The sequence below is a fragment of the Protobothrops mucrosquamatus genome, unplaced genomic scaffold (genome assembly GCF_001527695.2).
Source record: "Protobothrops mucrosquamatus isolate PMUCROS unplaced genomic scaffold, P.Mucros_1.0 scaffold1501, whole genome shotgun sequence".
NCBI classification, from domain to species: Eukaryota; Metazoa; Chordata; class Lepidosauria; order Squamata; family Viperidae; genus Protobothrops; species Protobothrops mucrosquamatus.
The window spans coordinates 7988-27918 of NW_015387675.1; the positions used below are offsets into that span (position 1 = coordinate 7988).

Consider the following 19931-nt stretch of genomic DNA (forward strand, 5'->3'; position numbering starts at 1 on the left):
CAGTGACACCGAGTGCCCAAAAACTGCCCCAACCCCACACTGCCCCCCCGTTCCACCCCTGCCCCGCCCCCACCCACCCGCAGGGCCACCCACCACCTCCACCGCAGTTCGCCCAGGCGGCCCAGCAATGTCATGGCGGCCACGCCCTCCACCTGTGCCCCGCAGCATCATCTGTTTGCGACAGGGCGCAAGGGCGGAGTCTTGTCCCCATTGCCCGGCTGCCATGTCCTTGGCTGCGCTGCTCCAGGCGGGCCATGCCTGGGGGCGACTCTCCTCCGGGGGGCTGCTGGTGTGGAGGGGGCCGTGGGGGGAGGCGGGGCTGGGGCGACGGCATGTGTGCCCACAGAGAGGGCTCCGAGTGCCGCCTCTGCCATAGGTTCACCACCACTGCCCTAGCCAGTTGCTGAAAAAAACTGGTTTGGAGTGATATTCTAACTGTCCTAAGAACTCTCATCAAGAATGACATTCAAGGCAAAGATTAATTACTGTATGATTTAGGCTGACAATTCAGAGAGCAAAAATTAGGTCTTGTTTAGAGGAACACGCTGAACTACACATTGTAAAAACGGTAAAGTCAGAGCCGAGACGTTACAGAAATGTGGCGAGACGAAAAGGAGGGCAAAAAATACAGGACTGGGATTCACAAGGCTAAATCACTGGCTCGTTTTAATTCACCTCTTTCTCTCAGCTGAGGGCACCCCAAACTCTCAGGCAAAGATCTTTCTAATTCCTACCACCCTCACAACACAGAGATGCCCTGAGTAAGCTGAAACCAAGAGAACAGCTGGGAACTTGTGATTACGAAAACAAGGGTGCAGAGAGAGGGGTTATGACTGTAGAGAGCAAGCAAGTTGAAGCAGAAAATGCTTTTCAATTCCCCTCCAAGGGAAATTCAGAAATTAGTCAACTATGCCAACTTTGGTTTCAGTTCCGGCCAATCTTCTCCAGCCTGGCAGTTTCCGCTATATTGGTTTCAAGTTCCAATTATCAGCCAGAATAGCTGTAGTCAATTTGGGATGACAGGAGCTAGATCCGAAAAGTGTCAGTTCAAGTAACCAGGGGAAAAAGGTTGGCCTGAGTCATTCTGATTTCTATAACACCTGGGAACACTATTAGATTGGCAGGAAACTCTGTCCTGTGAACAGAAAAAAAAGCTTTGTTTGAGGAGTTCAACTGGTCTTGTTTCTCAACCTTGGAGACTTGGATATGTGGACTTCAATTCCCAGAATTCCCCAGCCAGCATGGCTGTCTGGAATATTCTGGGAGTTGAAGTCCACCTCTCTGAAAGACACCAAGATTGAGAAACACTGATTTAAGGCAATGGGAATCCCACTGCAAGAATTACAGGAAGACTTTCCAATTTAGGCTGGGTTAATAAATCACTGGGAGCCTAAAACACCCAGAAATCTCAGCCTCTACACCAGGGGTAGGCCACCTTGGCTCTTTTATGACTCGTGGACTTCAACTCCCAGAATTCCTGAGCCAGCATGGCTCAGTTTGGAAACCTCTCCCTTTCCCCTCAGCACGGCTGGCTCAGGAATTCTGGGAGTTGAAGTCCACCAGTCATAAAAGAGCCAAGGTTGACTACTTCTGCTCTACACAGATAGAAAGTGCCAGGTTGGGGGAAGTTTGGGAGAAACTGAAAGCTATCCACATTTGCTTTTTGACAGCATTGACTTGACGCCTTTTGAAAACAGTACAGATAGTCCTCGACTTATAACAGTTCATTTAGTGATAATTAGAAGTTACAGTGAAAAAAGTGACTTATGACTGTTTTTCAAACTTACGACCATTGCAGTACCCCATGGTCAGGGGTCTGCAACCTTAAACACTCAAAGAGCCACTTGGACCCATTTCCCAGAGAAAAGAAAACACTGGGAGCTGCAAAACAAGGGGAAGAGCTTGACTGAAGAGTTTAATTAAAAAGAAATAGAGGCTGCTGTGCATGAGTTTTCTCTCTCTCTCTCTCTCTTTCCTCTCCCTCTCTCTTTCTTTCCTCTCTCTTTCCTCTCTCCCTCTCTCCCTCTCTCTTTCCTCTCCCTCCCCCTTTCTCTCCTCTCCCTCTCTCCCTCCTTTTCTCTTTCCTCTCCCCCCTCTCTCTTTCCCCCCTCTTTCTCTCTCCCTCTTTCCCTCTCTCTTTTTCTCTCTTTCCTCTCTCTCTCCCTCTCTCTTTCTCTCTCCCTCTCTTTCCTCTCTCTCTCTCTCTCTCCCCTCTCTCAGATCTTCTGCTCACCTGGCAAGCTGGCTTCAAACTGTTCTCCAACAAGTTGACACATTCTTTTTGGGCTGGTTCTCTCCTGCCCTTCCTGCTTCCTGCAGAGACACAGCCAAGGCAGGAGCCCCGCCCAATAAGCTTATCAGCTCGTTGGAGAACAGTGTGAGGCCACTCTCTTTTTTACAGAGAGAGAGAGAGAGAGAGAGAGAGGGGGGGGGGGAAGCGCAAGTGCCTCTCTCTGTCTCTGTCTCTTTCTCTCTGCAAATGGCAGAAGAGGCTGGGAGCCGCAGAAGAAGGCTCAAAGAGCCGCATGCGGCTCCGGAGCCGTGGGTTGCCGACCCGTGCCCATGGCCATGTGATCAAAATTGAGACACCTGGCAACTGACTCATATTTATGATGGCTGCAGTGCCCCGGGGGTCATGTGATCCCCTTTTGCAAACTTTTGACAAGCAAAGTGAATGGGGAAGTCAGATTCATTTAACAACCATGTTACTATCTTAACAGCTCCAGTGATTCACTTAACAAATGTGGCAGGAAAAATGATAACATGGGCAAAATTCACTTATAACAACTGTCTTGCTTAGCACCAGAAATTTTGGGCTCAATTATGGTCGTAAGCCAAGGACTACCTGTAATGCTTACTTCAGTCCAGGCAGATTCTCTATTCGTTAGCAACAACACATTACTGTTCCTTACCTGCCCAGGTTGATGACCCCCCGTGGGATTCCTGTTGGTGTGTCAAAAGCCGGGAGAAGTTTCTCTCCAAGTTCTAGAGCTTTGCTCTTGAAGACCTGTTGGAAGAAAGAGAGGAAGGAGTCAGGAAGCAGTTAATAAATGGGTGCTGGATTTCTAAACGTAAATCTCCATATGTTCAGCCACTTGGAGGTACTTCCTGGGACACCAGGAGCCCTGGTGGTGCAGTGGTTAGACTGCAGTATTGCAGCAAACTCTGCCCACAGCCTGAAGTTCTATCTTGATGGGGCTCTGCCTTCCATCCTTCGGAGGTCGGTAAAATGAGGACCCAGATAGTTGGGGGCAATATGCTGACTTTGTAAACTGCTTAGAGCAGAGGTCTTCAAAACTCGGCCCTTTTATGACTCATGGACTTCAACTCCCAGAATTCCTCAGCCAGGCACACTGGCTGAGGAATTCTGGGAGTTGAAGACCATGAGTCATAAAAAGGCCGAGTTTGAAGACCCCTGGCCTATTGGGCTGTATATAACTCTAAATCAATGGTTCTCAACCTTTTTAATGCCGCGACCCCCAACCGGTCGTAAGTCGAGGACTAAACCGGTCGTAAGTCGAGGACTACCCAACCGGTTGTAAGTCGAGGACTTTCCCTGCCCGGGAGCGCCGCGCATGCGTGGTTCCGCCCCCTGCGCTGGCCGAGGCATAGCTGGCAAGCAGCAGAGACGGAGCAGGCCGACCACCAGCTGGCCCAGCTCAAGGGAGGTAAGGCACCCGCCAGAAAAGGGAAAAAAATGGCGGACAGCCTTGCTTGGGGACCCCCGTGAAATGGTCAATCGACCCCAAATGGGGTCACGACCCATAGGTTGAGAACCGCTGCTCTAAATGCTATTGCTAAGTACTAGTACTATTGCTATTTCAAGAGAAATAGGTTTAGAGAACCATCCTCGTAGACTACTGTTCTTCTGCCCAGACTGAACAGGCAATATTTGGATGCAATGGCTGGAAGCATCTTTTCTCAGTGTGAATGTACTTTAGCTCCTGTTGACAACTAGAGCGCAGGTGGCCAAAATAAGTAAATAAATGAAATAAAATCATGAAAATAGAGGAGACAGAAAAATAGATGAGAAACCAGAGTTCCACTGTGGAAACCACACATAACTTATTTCTTTGCCATTACTCTAAGCTTGAGGCATAGTAATGGCTTTGGATGGTGGCTTCTGGATCCTCCCATCATGGAGTAGGGCAGTGATGGCGAACCTTTTAGAGACCAAGGGCCCAAACTGCAACCCAAAACCCACTTATGTATCATCAGGTGCTGGGTGGCGTGGCCCATTGGGTGAGTGTGGCCCATTGGGTGGGCATGGCTGCGGTGGTAACGGCAGGCTGGGTGGGACTAAAAAGTTCAATCAATCAATTCCAACTTTGCGAGATCTTTTTTTCCCCGCGAGAAGTTGAAACTGATTGATTGATTGAACCTTTTTTTTTTTGCACACGGCAGAGGCCTAAAGCAAAAAGGTTTTATAAAACCCAGGTGAAGGCCTAGGACTGGGGTGATGGCACATGTGCCCACAGAGAGGGCTCTGCGTGCCACCTGTGGCATGCGTGCCATAGGTTCGCCACCACAGGAGTAGGGTGTGCAAGTGAGTTTGATCTTTAATAGGCATTGGAAACTTTGATGTCTGGTCTAAATGATCTTTAAAATCTTGGTTTTATCAGTTAGTCCCTGTTCCATCACAACAGTGTTGTTTCAATTAACGAGATTCTATCTATTTTACAATTTTATTATTTCAACATTATTTCCCCTTACAAACTGAAACTAAAGGTGTGATAAGTAAGGAAATTAATCTTCTTTCATTTTGTTTTTCAAGGACTGGTATTCAGTAGACGCCTATTGTGAACTATTCAAGCAATTGTATGAACCAATTCAGCAATTACACAAACACCCATATTAAAGATAAAAACCTGGACTGAAAATGAATTCAGATAAGAAAAATCCAGCCTTTTGAACTTAAGGGAAAAAATAGAAAGTCAAGATGCAGTGCATATATTGCACATGGAAAATGTTGGATTCAATCCTTGGAGCTTCCAGTGAAAAGGATGGTTTGGGTTTTCTGTGCAATCCTAAGGGATCCTAAGGGATCTGCAAGAACTTGATGTGGTACCAGTAGAAATTAAGGGGAAAACAATAAACGTCACTCAAACACAGGCCAGGGGTATCCATAGCAAATTCTCTATTTGCAGATCCGGATTAAAAAACAGATTCCACAGCTTGCAAAAGTTTGAAACCCTCTGATTTAGTAGGTAATGAGAAAGACTCTCTGCTTGAATGCCTTGGAAAGCCCACTCAGGTGCCAGTGCAGAGGAGGAGACAGTATGAAATCAATGAGAAGTAGGACAGTATTTCTCAACCTTGTCAGCTTGAAGATGTGTGGACTTCAACTTCCAGAATTCCCTATTCAGCATGGGAGTTGAAATCCACACACCTTAAAGACGTCTAGCTTGGAAAACATTGGGTTAGATCAGGGGTAGGCAACCTTGGCTCTTTTATGACTCGTGGACTTCAACTCCCAGAATTCCTGAGCCAGCCATGCTGAGGGGAAAGAGAGAGGTTTCCAAGCTGAGCCATGCTAGCTCAGGAATTCTGGGAGTTGAAGTCCACGAGTCATAAAAGAGCCAAGGTTGCCTATCCCTGGGTTAGATGATCCTTGACATTCTTTCTGATTCTACAATTTTATGATTCTATATCTGGCAGACAATGTATTAGGGAAGGTTGTGTAGGAGGAGGAGGGACACCAATGGGTATGAACCCCAACAGTGATACCTCTTTCTGAATGCATTGAGCTCTCAAAAAAAATTCTTCTCCATCTCTAAGCTCCACTAAAAGGCATCCAAATCAATGATTTTTGACACCATCATGAATTCAGACATTGGCCAGGACTGAAAACAGTTCTGAGTGGGGACAGAGAAGTAAATATCTCCATTAGCTTTTCACACACCCCTTCTTCCTCTCAGTCTGGTGGCCACCATGACTTATGACCATAATTCAGGGCTCAAATATGGTCATAGGTCAAGGACAACAACAACAACAACAACAACAATAATAAAGTTGGAAGGGACCTTGGAGGTCATCGAGTCCAACCCTCGGACAAATGGCTGTCCAGTCTCTTCTTAAAAACTTCCAGTGTTGGAGCATTCAACGCTTCTGGAGGCGAATTGTTCCACTGGTTAATTGTTCTCACTGTCAGGAAGTTTCTCCTTAGTTCTAGGTTGCTTCTCTCCTTTGACTACGTGTAAAGCTTTTGAGCAATTTCCTGTTCTAGTCAGTTTCTCAGTCTTTTTTTAAAATTTGCAAACAGGGACATCTTCTGCCTATTCCCCATTTACTCCAATCACCCCAGGCACTGAACTTGCTGAAAAAGGAGAAAAGCTGCATCGTTCTGCAGATATATTAATCAAGAGTTTACTTGTTATAAAGGGAAGAGCATTAAGTGATTTACAGAGACATCTTGCAGGATCCAAAGCTTTTGTCTAAATGAGGAAAGCAGCATTGCCAAGCCCACAGTGGCAAAGCTAACTTGAAAGAATTAAGTGGGGGGGGGGGGAGAAACAGTTTTGGGGGGGAAAAAAAGCTCCACAACTTGCTGCGCTCTGCTGTTCCTTTCAAAAGACAAAAAGCTGACCATATAACACTTTTGCACCGCAAGGGTCTTACAATCTGTCATTGGAACCATGCAGCTCTCTTGTTCTATATGCAAAGCCACAGCAGGCGGCCAAACTACTGCTTTGCTCCAGTTTCTGTCCTGGAAATCTTTGTGCAACCTTTCTATGCCATCAAAAATATATAGTGCAATCAGTCTCAGCGTGTACCACGGAACAATGGAAAAATAAGCAGGAACTGTACTGCTGCGGTATTACATCATGCTGCAAAGTTCATTTTGGTACAAGTCATTGGCCCAGGAAGCAAGGTCACCTTTGAGACCATTTATTCCAAGGAAAGAATGTTCTTTGAAGGATGTGCCAGGATGTTTTTTTTTTCCCTTCAGAACCCCATATACTAGGGTGACATAGCCTGGTTTCAAGGCATTTCCTGAAGGCTAAAAGAGAAGGGGCGGATCTTACCTCTGAAGGCAAGATATTCCAAAAGGTGGGAGCCACGGCAGAAAGCCGTGGCCATCTCCTGGATCCCACTGGCCAAAATTCCTTGGCTGATGGGATCCACAGTAGGTACCTTTTGTCAGCACAAGTGGGATGGGCCAATCCTATAGGGCAGTGATGATGAACCTTTTAGAGACCGAGTGCCCAAATTGCAACCCAAAACCCACTTATTTATCACCGGGTGCCAGTGGGCATGGCCCACTGGGTGGGCATGGCTGTGGTGGTCTTGGCAGACTGAGTGGGTGTGGCCAAGGTGGGCTCGTCCTGCGAGGCGAGGCGAGGCAGGGCAGGGGTGACATTTCTGCGGGGCAAGGTGAGGCAGGGGCTGGGGTGGCTCCTACCTGACAACATCGGCCCCCGCACACAAGAGGCCAGCGAATGCATAGGGGCTGATGGCATCCGTCAGCAGCCACAGCCTGCCGGCCCCTCAACCGGTGCACTCTGGGGCTCCGCAGCCGCTGCCAGCAGTTCAGAGAAGCCGCCTCTGAGCTGGACGGACGGCCGACAGCTGAGGAGGTGATGCAGTGGGTTGTGCCCAGGAAAAGGAGAGCATGCGAGGCCACGAGGGACGGGACGGGGGGAAAGAAACCAGCTGTGCCGGGATGCATCCGGCCACGTGGGACCTCAGTGAGTTAGTGGGCGGCTGGTTGAAGAGGTACGGTTGCCATCTCTGGGGCATGGCGTGCGTGCCTACGGCTCTGAGTGCCTCTGGCATCCGTGCCATAGGTTCGCCACCACTACTATAGGGGGAAGATGGTTCTGCAGATATCCTGGACCCTTGCCATAAAGGTCTTTAAAGGTGATAATCAGATCTTGAACTGCACACAGAAGTAGATCAGCAGCCAAAGTATAGTATAAAAGCATAACAACCCCTTTTAAAGACTAATGCCTACCCTAAATTTCATAAAAGCTCTCACTAAAGGGATTCCTGCTGCGTAGCTATGTTTTATGGAAACACTTGCCTAGGTAGTCCAGTTCCAAGAATTAATGCCAGAAGGTTAGGGCAATTAACGCCTTCACTGATGCATTCTCCCTTGCTGACATAACGAAGAATGCCTTGGAACGAGTCCGTGAAATTTAGGCGCTCATCACACGTGACTTTAATGCCAAGGAAGATTTTGGGGGTTTGATGGTAGAGTTAAAAGTGGTTGTCCCTTAAAAAAAAAAAAAAAACAGTTCACAGCAGTGTTTAATGTGACCCTTGTGAGGTCCTCCTCTCTAGCATCAAGTCATTAATAAATTCAGAACACAAAACCGTGGCCAGCGGCATTTCTGCAGAGACCAATGTACCAAACCAGTGAACTGTCCCAGAGAAATTATCCACAGGAGGAAAATCCTACTGGATGAGTCAGGCCAAGTAATTATGCCCAACTTAATTAACAGCTGTCATCAATGCTCTGATATTTATCAAGAGGCGCCATTTTTAGCTGCTTTAGGCAAGGAAACAGGTAAGAGTTTTCTGAGATTCTCCGTGCAGAAATCTATTTTGCAAATCAGACGTGCAATTGGGTCAGTACCAACCTCTTCGCCCGTCAGGTAATATGCGGACAGAAGTCCTCCAACGTAGCGGATGTTCACCTCGAATAAAGAAGCTTCCCCGTTCTGCTGGAAGAAAAATAGGAAGGTCTCAGATTGTTCATTGGCAGATATGCGAATGCTAAGATAAGAAAGTGCAACAGAAGCAGCGGGTATAAAAACGCATTTTTAGTACTCGTTATTGCACAATCCTTAGCAGAGACACTTGCAAGGCATGGGTGGAAATAACCCTGTAACTTTAAGAGCAGTGGACTTCAACTCCCAGAATTCCTCAGCCAGCCAGCCTGCTCCCTTCCCCAGTCTGCCACCTCCTTCTCCAGAAGGAAAAATATAATTTGTATTGTAACCCCCAAAATGAACATTTTCCTCTACCTATATCAGGGGTCTTCAAACTTGGCCCTTTTATGATTGTGGACTTCAACTCCCAGAATTCCTCAGCCAGCGTGCCTGGCTGAGGAATTCTGGGAGTTGAAGTCCACAAGTCATAAAAGGGCCAAGTTTGAAGACCCCTGACTTATATAGTCAGCTTCTGCATGCTTTGGGGACAACATCTGGAATGTCTTTGGCACTGCTGGCTGGTGTTCTCCAGTATTTCAATTAAAAAAAAAAACCTCTTCCCATATCTTATCCCTTATCAAGAGTCAAATTACATAAAATGCATCATTCGATCCTGAGCAGCAAAAGTTTATTAAGACCTACCAGAAATAGTAACACAGACGCTCATCTTTTCTAACAGTGATATAAGAGAGTAAGAGCAACGATTTGTTGCCCTCACATTCTTTTCTCTGTGGTTTTAGCATGTTGAGGAATTCACAAATCCATTCATGTAAAGGAGGGGAAAAGACATAATAATTAGACCCCAGAGCGGTTCACATGAGTGTGGATGGAAAGGAGATGATAATGGGAACAAGCTTGTGCAGCCCCCTCCCTTCCTTTTTTTTTTTATATAACACTGATGCAATGGACTGAATTTTCCAACTAGCCCTTTACTCATAAAAATCTTGGAGCAGCGAAATGTCAAAGCAATTGCGGTCAAACCATCCCTTTCAAAAAATCTCCTCCTGCCAATTCAGGTTTGTCCTCTGAATAAGTACCAGCTTTTTACCAAAGGTGTGGATGCACAAACATCCTCCTCACCCCCCAGGCAGAAGAGGTATTTCTAGGCTACGTAAAAGGGCCCATTAAGAAAAGCTAGCAGGAAAGTGGGGCTTGCATTCTTTCTGATCCTGTTCACAACCAGCGTGTGACGTTTATATGCCATGCAACTCACATTGGGTCATTCTGGGAAGATACGCAGCCTGCATTTATACTCAACTAATGAATGGATGCTGAGCCTGAGCACATTCTGAATCTAGGACACCCCCCCCCCCATTTAATCCAGTGTCTTCAGGTTCACATCACCTGAAATTCGATATTCACTTTTGAAAACATTAACTTGCTGTGCACTGGTGATGTTACCTCATTTAGTAATGAAGCGTCTACAAGAAAACAACCAGAGAGCATCATACATGGTATTTTTTTTTTAAAAAAAATCCTAATTTAACATTTTTTAATATCTTAAATCACTGTTTCTTAACCTTGGCAGCTTTCAGATGTGAAGACTTCATTCCCAGCATTCTCTGCTCAGCTTGCTGGGCAGTAAGGTGACCAACCGTCCTCCTTTAGGGAGGACAGTCCTCCTTTTGTGAGTTCTGTCCTCCCTCGAAAAGTGTCCTCCTACATGTCCTCCTTTTCGATATTTGAAGACTAATCTGCAGGGCTTTTTTTTTTCTCATAGAACGCTCAGAACGGCGTTCCGGCACCTTTTTTTGATGGTTTTATTTTTTTTCAACTTTTGCATGAGCTGTGCTACTCCCGCTATTGGCTTTCGAAAGCCAATAGGAATTGCTGCTGAACGCGCCAAAACAACCGGCTGGCAAACTTTGCACATGTAAGTTGTCTGCAGCGAAGGTGAATTGGCAGGAACTTTGCACCCCTCCCTGCTACCCAACTACACCATCTCCTAGTTAGTCCCGAAGATACCTGGAGGAGACTGGAGTGGCAACGCCATAGTAACTTTCTCTTGATCTTCGGCCCTGCTAGGGCAATAATGGCTGTGGGCGCAAGAGGCAGGGGCAACGGGGTTGGTGTGGGCGGGGGTGTGAGGGGCGGCAGTGGCCGGCTGCCCCCCGTGCTGTGGGAGCCGCGGGGCCTGCTCTACACGGGGTTGTACAGGGTGGACAGTGGTGCAGGCGGGGTGTGTTGACGGCGGGCTGCCCCCCGGGGCCGGAGCTGGCACAGCTGGTGCTTTGGGAGCCGTGGGACCTGCTCTGCACAGTGGGGCAGCAGTGCTGGCGGGACGGCTGCGGGCAGGGGTGCGGCATGTAAGCATAATTACAATATAAAACGTTATTGTTACAAATGTTTTTTATTATGCATTTATCATATTATAGTGTATTCTGTATTATTGTTGCAATGAATAAAATGTTTCTTTTATTTACGATATTTTTTTCTTCAATTTATTTGTGTCCTCCTTTTCATTGTAAAAAAGTTGGTCACCTTATGGGCAGTAAATTCTTTTCATTGTAAAAAAGTTGGTCACCTTATGGGCAGTAAATTCTGGGAGTTAAAATCCACCCATCTTCAAACTTCCAAGGTTTAGAAATATTTTCAAAGCTCCCTTTTCTAGGTTCTTGACAAATGTAGGTATTTAAATTTAGAGACAAGGAGCTGTTCAGAATCTGTAATCAGGAAATGTTAGCTGTTAGGGCCTTAAGATAAATGTCTTGCTCCACGATAACAATAATGAGTTTTGCTAATTGAGGGATTTGGGGAGTGGAAGTCCATACATCTGAAAGTTGAGAAATTCTGTTCTAAGTGCTTCGCTTCTAACTGAGTTGTCCTGTTTCATCTGGATTAAAAGAAACTTTCAGTTCACATCTTGTCTCTTCTGCAGTGAAACCTCTGACATGGTTCTTCACAAGGCTTCTGCTGATTGATTTGTGGGCCAGAAGGGAGAGCTTTTGTGAAAATACAGATCAATAACCTTTCTCTAGTTTGTCTGTTGGCCTATTGATCCGATTCCAAACACAGAGCATTGAGCCAAATTTACGAGGCCTGACTGCCCATTTGCAACCCCATGATGGTCATCTATTTCAAAACAAAGCTTTTCAAGGGGGAGGCAATTTCTTCTGCTTTTCCTTGCAGCCTTGGAGCAAAAACAGAGATGCAGTCTGGAATGAGAAATGTAGCCCCGTTCGAATATAAGCAAGGTTGCAAGTCCACAGTGGTTTTAAAATCAGGACCTGGAGAACCTCACTCTGTGCAGCAACACAAAACTCTCAAATAATATAGGGACGGTAGAGAGGCTAAACCAGGGGTAGGCAACCTTGGCTCTTTTATGATTCGTGGACTTCAACTCCCAGAATTCCTGAGCCAACCATGCTGAGGGGAAAGGGAGAGGTTTCCAAGTTGAGCCATGCTGGCTCAGGAATTCTGGGAGTTGAAGTCCAGGTGTCATAAAAGAGCCAAGGTTGTCTACCCTTGGGCTAAACAAAGTGATGGAGCAAACAGGGTAAACTAAGGCATGGGATGGGATTCAGAGAACCAAGTATTTATGGGCTATTTGCTTGGACACAAGCAAATTCACGGAGAGTAAAGCAATAAACATAATGTCTAGTGCAGGAGTAGGCAACCTTGGCTCTTTTATGACTTGTAGACTTCAACTCCCAGAATTCCTCAGCCAGCCATGCTGAGGGGAAAGGGAGAGGTTTCCAAGCTGAGCCATGCTGGCTCAGGAATTCTGGGAGTTGAAGTCCACGAGTCATAAAAGAGCCAAGGTTGCCTACCTCTGGTCTAGTGGTTAAGGCGCCAGGCTAGCAAGCAAGAGACTATGAGTTCAAGTCCTACCATACCCGTGAAAGCCAGATGAAAGCCCAACCCACCTCATAGGATTATTGTTGTGGGGAAAATAGGAAGAGGAAGCTGTATAGGATATGTTCACTCCCTTGAGTTATTTGTAAAAATAATAAGGGAAGGATATAAATAAACAAATAAAAACACACTCTCTTCAAGTGTAGAGACAACATGTTCCTAAACTCCAGTGGGTCAGTACCACAAGTTACGTCTACTTCTGTCCCGTTTGTGAAACTTCTAAACATCTTTAAAAAATCTACTCTGCTCCAAACTGAATTTCTTCCAGGTGTTTGGGGGTATAATTCTCATTAACTTTCATTGCTAGCCATGCTGCCTATAGTTGTTGGTGTAATGGCCCCCCAAATTTAAAAGAAATGGGATGCTTACCTGCAGGGTCACCTATAAAAGGTTTGCCACTTCTCCTTTGCACCAGAAAGCAGTCAAAGACAACAGCATGGACATTTTGGGTGCAAGAAGTTCCCCGCAAGAAAAACCTCAACCAGGAAAGCCTGCTAAGTGACCTTGGGCTTGTCAGTCTCTTTTGGCTCAAGAGCCAAGATAGTGGAGTGAGGAAGATGCTGCCCCTCTACAAAACAGCTGCTTACCGTAGTTCTCAAATAATCCAGTTTTTTGACTGGAGAAATTCCAGACAGGGAAAATGGCAAGAGGGAGGAGGTGATCTACAATTCACCCCCCTGGGTGGGGGAATCCTGGGAGTGGAAATCCACCCATCTTAAAGCTGCCAATGTTGAAAAATACTGATAGAGGTGCTGGTTGGATTATTAGCTGATCTGGCAATCAAGGCATTTTTGCTTTAATCCCTTTACCCTATTACAGTGGTGGCGAACCTATGGCACGGGTGCCAGAGACGGCACTCGGAGCCCTCTCCGTAGGCACACGTGCCGTTGCCCCAGCCTTGCCTCCCCCCGTGACCCCCTCCTCTCCAGCAGCCCCCCTGAAGGAGAGTCACCCCCGAGCGTGGCCCACACGGAGCAGCGCAGCCAAGGACATGGCAGCCAGGCAGCGTAGACAAGACTCTGCCCTCACACCCTATTGTGCACAGTTGATGTTGCAGGGCGCGGACAGAGGGTGTGGCCACCACAGTGCTGCTGGGCTGCCTGGGCAATCTGCAGCGGGCCCTGGAGGCAGTGAGTGGTCCTGTGGGCAGGCGGGGCGGGGGATGGGGGCAGAGCGGGGATGGGGCAGGGGAGTGGAGAGGGGGCAGCTTTTGGGCACTCGGTCTCTAAAAGGTTCACCATCACTGCCCTATTACCTCCCAGCTCAACTATACGCTGTCCTATTCTCGGCTTGTTTTTACAGTGTGCCAAGTGGGGGGCGGAGGACCGGTCAAAACATCCGGGTTCAAAATACACCAGGGGGTTTCTGCAGAACAGAGAAAGCTATTCAAAGGCTGACTCACCACATTCAAGTCAAAGCTCTTCTCCACCCAATCTTTGGCTTCCTGGAATTCCTCCTGCAGCTCCATGACGTACAAGGTATCCAAAGCGTCCACCACGGTGGCACCCCGGAGGCCTCCTGCAGGGACAGAAACCCACACAGTTTGAATGGAAGTTTAGTTGACTTTCCACTGAGGGATGCACAGGGTAAGTGTGTGGCTGCAAAAATGGCTATTGGAATTTCATTCCGAGACTGCTTTCTTCGATTTTACAAATTTTATTAATTTTTCAAATACAAATAATACAAATATGGTGCGTTTCATTAGAAAAACAAACACATAAAAAAGCCTACTCAGTAAGTATTCAGAAATAACCAGCGGTCCCCCCCCCCTGCATCCACACTCCCTCAACCTTCCTACCTACTTCCCTCTTCCTTCCTCCCCCTCTTAACCACGACCTCTCCTCTTTTCTCCTTTCCAACTATCCTACACATCTCATCACCTTCTTTTCCACCACCTCGGATGCAGTTTAGGGGTACTAGCCGATCATCTCCTCTTCTTAAAGACAAACATTTACATTATATTTATAAATACACCAAATTTTATATAATTCTACCCCTTCATCCCCTCCCCCCCTCCCCCCCGGACTTCCCAGAACTGAGTACAGGGATAAATACATAACATCCCAAGTCTAAAATAAGCTATCCAACGAGACTGCTTTCTTGATGCATACAGAGCACAGGGGGTCCTTGCCTTACAGCCATTTGTTTAGTGGCTGTTTGAAGTTACAACAGCACTAAAAATGCAACTGAGGACTTGGTCCTCGCCCTTATGACCATCGAAGCAGCACTGCAGTCACGTGGTCGAAATTCAGGTGCTTGGCGACTGGCCATGTATTTGTGACGGCTGCAGTGTCCTGGGGCCATGTGATCGCATTTGCATTTGAGGATATCTGTATTATAGGAGTTTGTACACTTTCCAAAATGATAGCAAAGCAGATCAATCCGCTAGCATACTCAGATGGCAACGGTGCGTGGAATCAGGTGCATGGGGAGATACAAGAAAAGAACCTTGTGTGAAAGACGGAAATGATCAGCTAAATGGGTGTCCTGAATCCACAGCTTAGAAAAAAATGCTGGAGGTTACCCAGAAAATTGGGGTCTGAAAACCTTTTTTAGGGGACACATATGTCTTCTTTGTAATTTCCACAATAATCCATCCTGTTGGGTCAACTTTGATGACTTGTTAAAACATGGAGTTTTAGCCAATTCAGAAATGAAATAATGGGCCAATTCTTCAACACAAAGCATCACTATCAATCTACCAGTTGCCTCCCTGGAGAAAATAGACTTTAGAACAGGGGTCTTCAAACTTGGCCCTTTTATGACTTGTGGACTTCAAATCCCAGAATTCCTCAGCCAGGCGTGCCTGGCTGAGGAATTCTGGGAGTTGAAGTCCACAAGTCATAAAAGGGCCAAGTTTGAAGACCCCTGCTTTAGAAGATACCAAGTACTGATCATTCCTCTCACAGATGGAAGCCACTGCTGCTCTGCTCTCATTTCCTAACATAGAGTTGGCCTTTCTCATTGTTCCTAGAGGTGCCCATCCTTGACAACTTTAAGACCTGTGGACTTCAGCTCCCAGAATTCCCCAGCCTGGCTGGGGAATTGAAGTCCACCCATCTTAGAGATGCCAAGGTTGGAACCCCTGGTCTACATGAATCATACCCAACATCACCCAGATATAAGGGATTGCAATGCCTATTATCCTGAGCCACATGAACTATGATCCCTTCTCTATATACAGGAAAGAGACTCTGCACCGCAGGTTGTTTGTGCACTAGAACCTCCGAACAGTATATTAAGATCCTACAATATTGAATTTTTACATCTCCAAATGATTCAGGGGAAGTGACACTGTCAGGAGACTTGAAATGTAAAAACCTCTTAATTGGTTCAAAACCCTCCTGATAACTTGCAGCACTCCTCAGCAGAAAAATGGGAAGCCAATGTGTGAACACCTGATAAAAGCGAGCCATGGGCTTCTGAGCAATCTCAACAGCAAAGGACTGGTGGGTTAAAAAAAAAAGTGAATCAGGCAGTTTTCTCCGATTCAGATCAGAGAAATGAAGACATTCTGAAGTGAAGAGTTGGTTATTAGAAGCAGGAGAATTCAAGGGATTCCTGTTTAGGAGATACCCCCTATTCAAGTAGGAACTGGATGAGAATGGGAGAGGGAGACAGGGAGGGAGAGGGAGAGAGAGACAGAGAGAGGAAGATGGAGAGAGGGAGGGAGACGGGGAGAGACAGAGAGACAGAGAGAGGAAGACAGAATGAAACGGAGAGGCAGAGAGAGAGACAGAAGGAGAGAGAGGGAGGGAAAGACAGAGAGGGAGAGGAAGGGAGAGACAGAGAGAGGGAGAGGGAGAGAGACAGGGAGAGAGGGAGAGGGAGAGAGAGAGAGAGAGAGAGAGAGAGAGAGAGAGAGAGAGAGAGAGAGAGAGAGAGAGAGAGAGAGAGAGAGAGAGAGAGAGGGAGAGAGAGGGAGAGAGGGAGAGGGGGAGAGAGAGACAGAGAGAGGGAGAGAGACAGAGAGAGGAAGACAGAACGAAACGGAGAGGCAGAGAGAGAGATAGAAGGAGGGAGGGAAAGACAGAGAGAGGGAGAGGAAGGAAGAGATGGAGGGAGGGAGGGAGAGAGAGAGACAAAGGGAGGCAGAGGGAGAGGGAGAGATTTTCCAGGAGTTTTAAAATGTCATTTAATTTATTGCAAAGCCCACTTCGGGCAGTGGTTCACAGGATGTGCAAAACTGAAGAAAGGATTCCCATTATCCCAAATCACTGGGACTGAGGAGCAAAATGCCACAAATTAAGATGCAGGTTGTAAGAAATACTGAATACAAAGTTGAGAGAGAGGAGAAGGTGACACAGCAAACACTACCCCTAGTTAGATAATGTGGGGCGCTAACTTGGCAGGAATTTCATTGGAAAACACGGGCTGCGTAACAGGTTTGTGCTGGTATCATGCTTCAGAGATTGTGCCTTACAGATCAGGCCCTGCCAAATTGTTCCTTTGTCTAAAATCTGCTCGTTTGTCAACGAGGGCCCCTTGAAAGAGGGTATTAGGCTCCCCTCCTCTAGGGCAGGGTATCTCAACCTCAGCCACTTTTAAGATGTGTGGACTTCCAACTTCCAGAATCCTTCAGCCGTCAATGGCCAGCTGGGGAATTCTGGGAGCTGACATCCATGCAACTTAAAACTGCCAAGGTTGCGCGCTAGTTACATTAGGAAGAAAACCAATTGTAACACCATTCATGCATTTACAGCATTTACTTTTCATTTCAGAGGCATTAAGCTACATTATCATCCAGACGAAAAAGTCTGAAAGCAGCGAAGATGCATGTAAAGTGTGTAGAAATCAGGGAGAAATTGCATGCCTTTCCCGGAATTCATTAAATTGCCATTGCAAATTACACATCCTACCCAGTGGTGAGATTCAGCCAGTTTGCACCGCTTCGGCAGAACCGGTAGCTAATTTTGTGTTGCCAGGTCCAGAATGGACTTCCGGAAGCGGCATCTACACAGAGAACCGGTTGTTCACATATTTGAATCCCACTACTGGTCCTACCCTCAAAACAAGTTCACGGGGAAGGAATTTTTTGAATTGGAGGATCTAAACTGTTCCAATTTATTACCCTTCATCTTTCATATAATCTGTAGCCTGCACAGTCACTGAGCTAGAAAAAGACCAGGTAACAGAAAACACAGCTATGGTTATTTGATTTATATCCCATCTTTCTGGGCAGGTGAGCGCTCAAGGCAACTAAAAAAACAACCCCAAAATGTATTATTTTACAAAAATAGGTGAAAAATAATAGTAAAATAAATATAAATACTAAAATCTTTCTCTGCAGAGGCCTACCAAGATCAGGGGACCGTTCTCTCGGCAAGAAATGTGACATTTAAGATAAACTGGCTGTCCTAACAATTTCCCAGTTCCCAGTAATTCAGCTTTTTCCTATGAAGAGTGATTCATAGTTTTCTAGCAATGCTAAAAGCACATCAGCATTCAGGAACATGTTAGGTGTCCAAAACAGCTGGTGTCAACAAACGATATGGTTGGCTTGGGTAAAGTTCTCTCTCGGATCTGGCGGTGATAACTGTCTTTCTTAGCAGGAGGAAACATGTTTATGAAGGCTAAGCATGATTCATTGCACCTCTTGTGATCTGCCCCAGCTATGAGATATATAGTCCACTAAACAGTACGCTATCCATCAACCTTGTTTCCATGCTTTAATGGAATGTCAGACAAAAGAGGGTTTCCTGGAACACCTTTGAGAGCGGATTGCGTGTTAGAGAATCAGGTTTGGCTTGATGGGTCGAGATGCTGATGAGGCATCTGGTTTCAAGGCACCTTGAAGGCCTTATATTATGAGGACCATTTATTTTACCCAGTGCTAGAGCCCACTAATGACATTCTAGAATTGAAATGGGAAATAGATGTGTACTCTGCACATTGATTGAAGCTATATCTTTGCAGAAGGTCTGGATTGTTCAACATGGAATAGGACAATTCTGCAAAAACTGCATTATTGTGGTTTTTCTAGGGAGGCATTTGTAATGATGGACTATGACTGAGCCTTCATTGCACATAGGCCACCTGTCCAAGATCTGGAAGCCCAACTGGATCAATATGCCTTACAGTAATGGTGTGAGGGAAAGACCTTGAGAGACCGGGGACAAAGAAGTTGCTAACAGAATGGCCAGATAAAAGGCAGCATAGCCCCCAGAGAGAGAGAAAGTGGGGCGAGAAGCTCAGAAGATACCTTCCCTAGTTGGAGAGGGGTGGAATTGTACCCTCAGACTTGCAAGATTCTGTTAATGTAGCTTTACAATGGAGTAGAACAGTGATGGCGAACCTTTTAGAGAACAAGTGCCCCAAAACCGCCCTGCCCCCATCGCTCTGCCCCGCCCACTCCACCCCGCCCCACCTGCCGGGCCATCCACCGCCTCCATGGCCCGCCGCAGATCGCTCAAGCGGCCCTGCAGCGCCATGGTGGACACACTCTCCATCCACGTCCCACAGCATCATCTGCACAAGACGGGGCGTGAGGGCAGAGTCTTTGCCCAGCTGCCATGTGCTTGGCTGCGCTGCTCCGCGCCTGGGGGCGACTCTCCTCCAGGGGGGTTGCTGATGAGGAGGGGGTAGCAGGGCTGGGGCGACGGCGCACATGCCCACAGAGAAGGCTCTGAGTGCCGCCTCTGGCACACGTGCCATAGGTTCGCCACCACTGGAGTAGAATAAGCTCAGCTGGTTTTAATTCCTATCTGATCAATCAATCTGAGGCTGACATCAGTCTTGCAAGTCTGAAAACACAATTCTCTTCCATCTCTTTTAAAAACTGAGAAACTAGGGAGGGTCCCTTCTGAGCCTCTTACCCCATCCATTATCTCTAAGCCGGGGGTGTCAAACTGCCGGCCCGCAGGCCGGATGCGTCATCTGGAAGCCGTGCCCACCCCATTGCCGGCAATGGCAAAACTGGTCCGATACGTTGCACGAGGTCACGTGACGTCGCGAGTTTGACATGTCTGCTCTAAGCTGTCTCTTATTGGACCTTTCCTCATCCTTTGGCTCAGTCTCCCAAGGTCTTCCCCACATATCGCTACATCCACCCAGTGTTGTGAGAAATTTGTTCACTTAAATTAGAAAGCAAAGTGATTGGTTTCCTTTGCTGACCGCACATTGGGCCATTCCTGGCAGGAAAATATTAGGCTTTAAATAATCGCTTTATAGGATTTCCTGAGCAATCAAACATCTCTTTTTAGGTCAACAAGATATCTTGGTGTTGGTTATTATCTTTAAAGCGCTCCATGGCACCGGACCTGGTTACCTTCGAGACCGCCTCCTGCCACAGATTACCCCCCACCGACCTGTACGCTCTCACAGAGTGGGTCTCCTCAGGGTACCGTCGGCCAGACAGTGCCGGCTGGCGACCCCAAGGGGGAGGGCCTTCTCTGTGGGAGCTCCCACCCTCTGGAACGAACT

The 19931-nt window shown here is 46.9% G+C and overlaps 1 protein-coding gene across 1 annotated transcript in view; it reads right to left on the reverse strand.

Moving 5' to 3' along the window:
• Positions 1–19931, reverse strand: part of LOC107293110 (mannosyl-oligosaccharide 1,2-alpha-mannosidase IC-like) — a gene marked incomplete at its 3' end in the record, with an annotated part of 155791 nt that overhangs the window by 4058 nt on the left and 131802 nt on the right. The window contains exons 3-5 of the mRNA XM_015822246.1: positions 13912–14027; positions 8583–8663; positions 2913–3007 (exon numbers count right to left, since the gene is read on the reverse strand). Coding sequence (XP_015677732.1) covers positions 2913–3007; positions 8583–8663; positions 13912–14027 — 292 coding nt within the window. The remainder of the gene's footprint in view (positions 1–2912; positions 3008–8582; positions 8664–13911; positions 14028–19931) is intronic.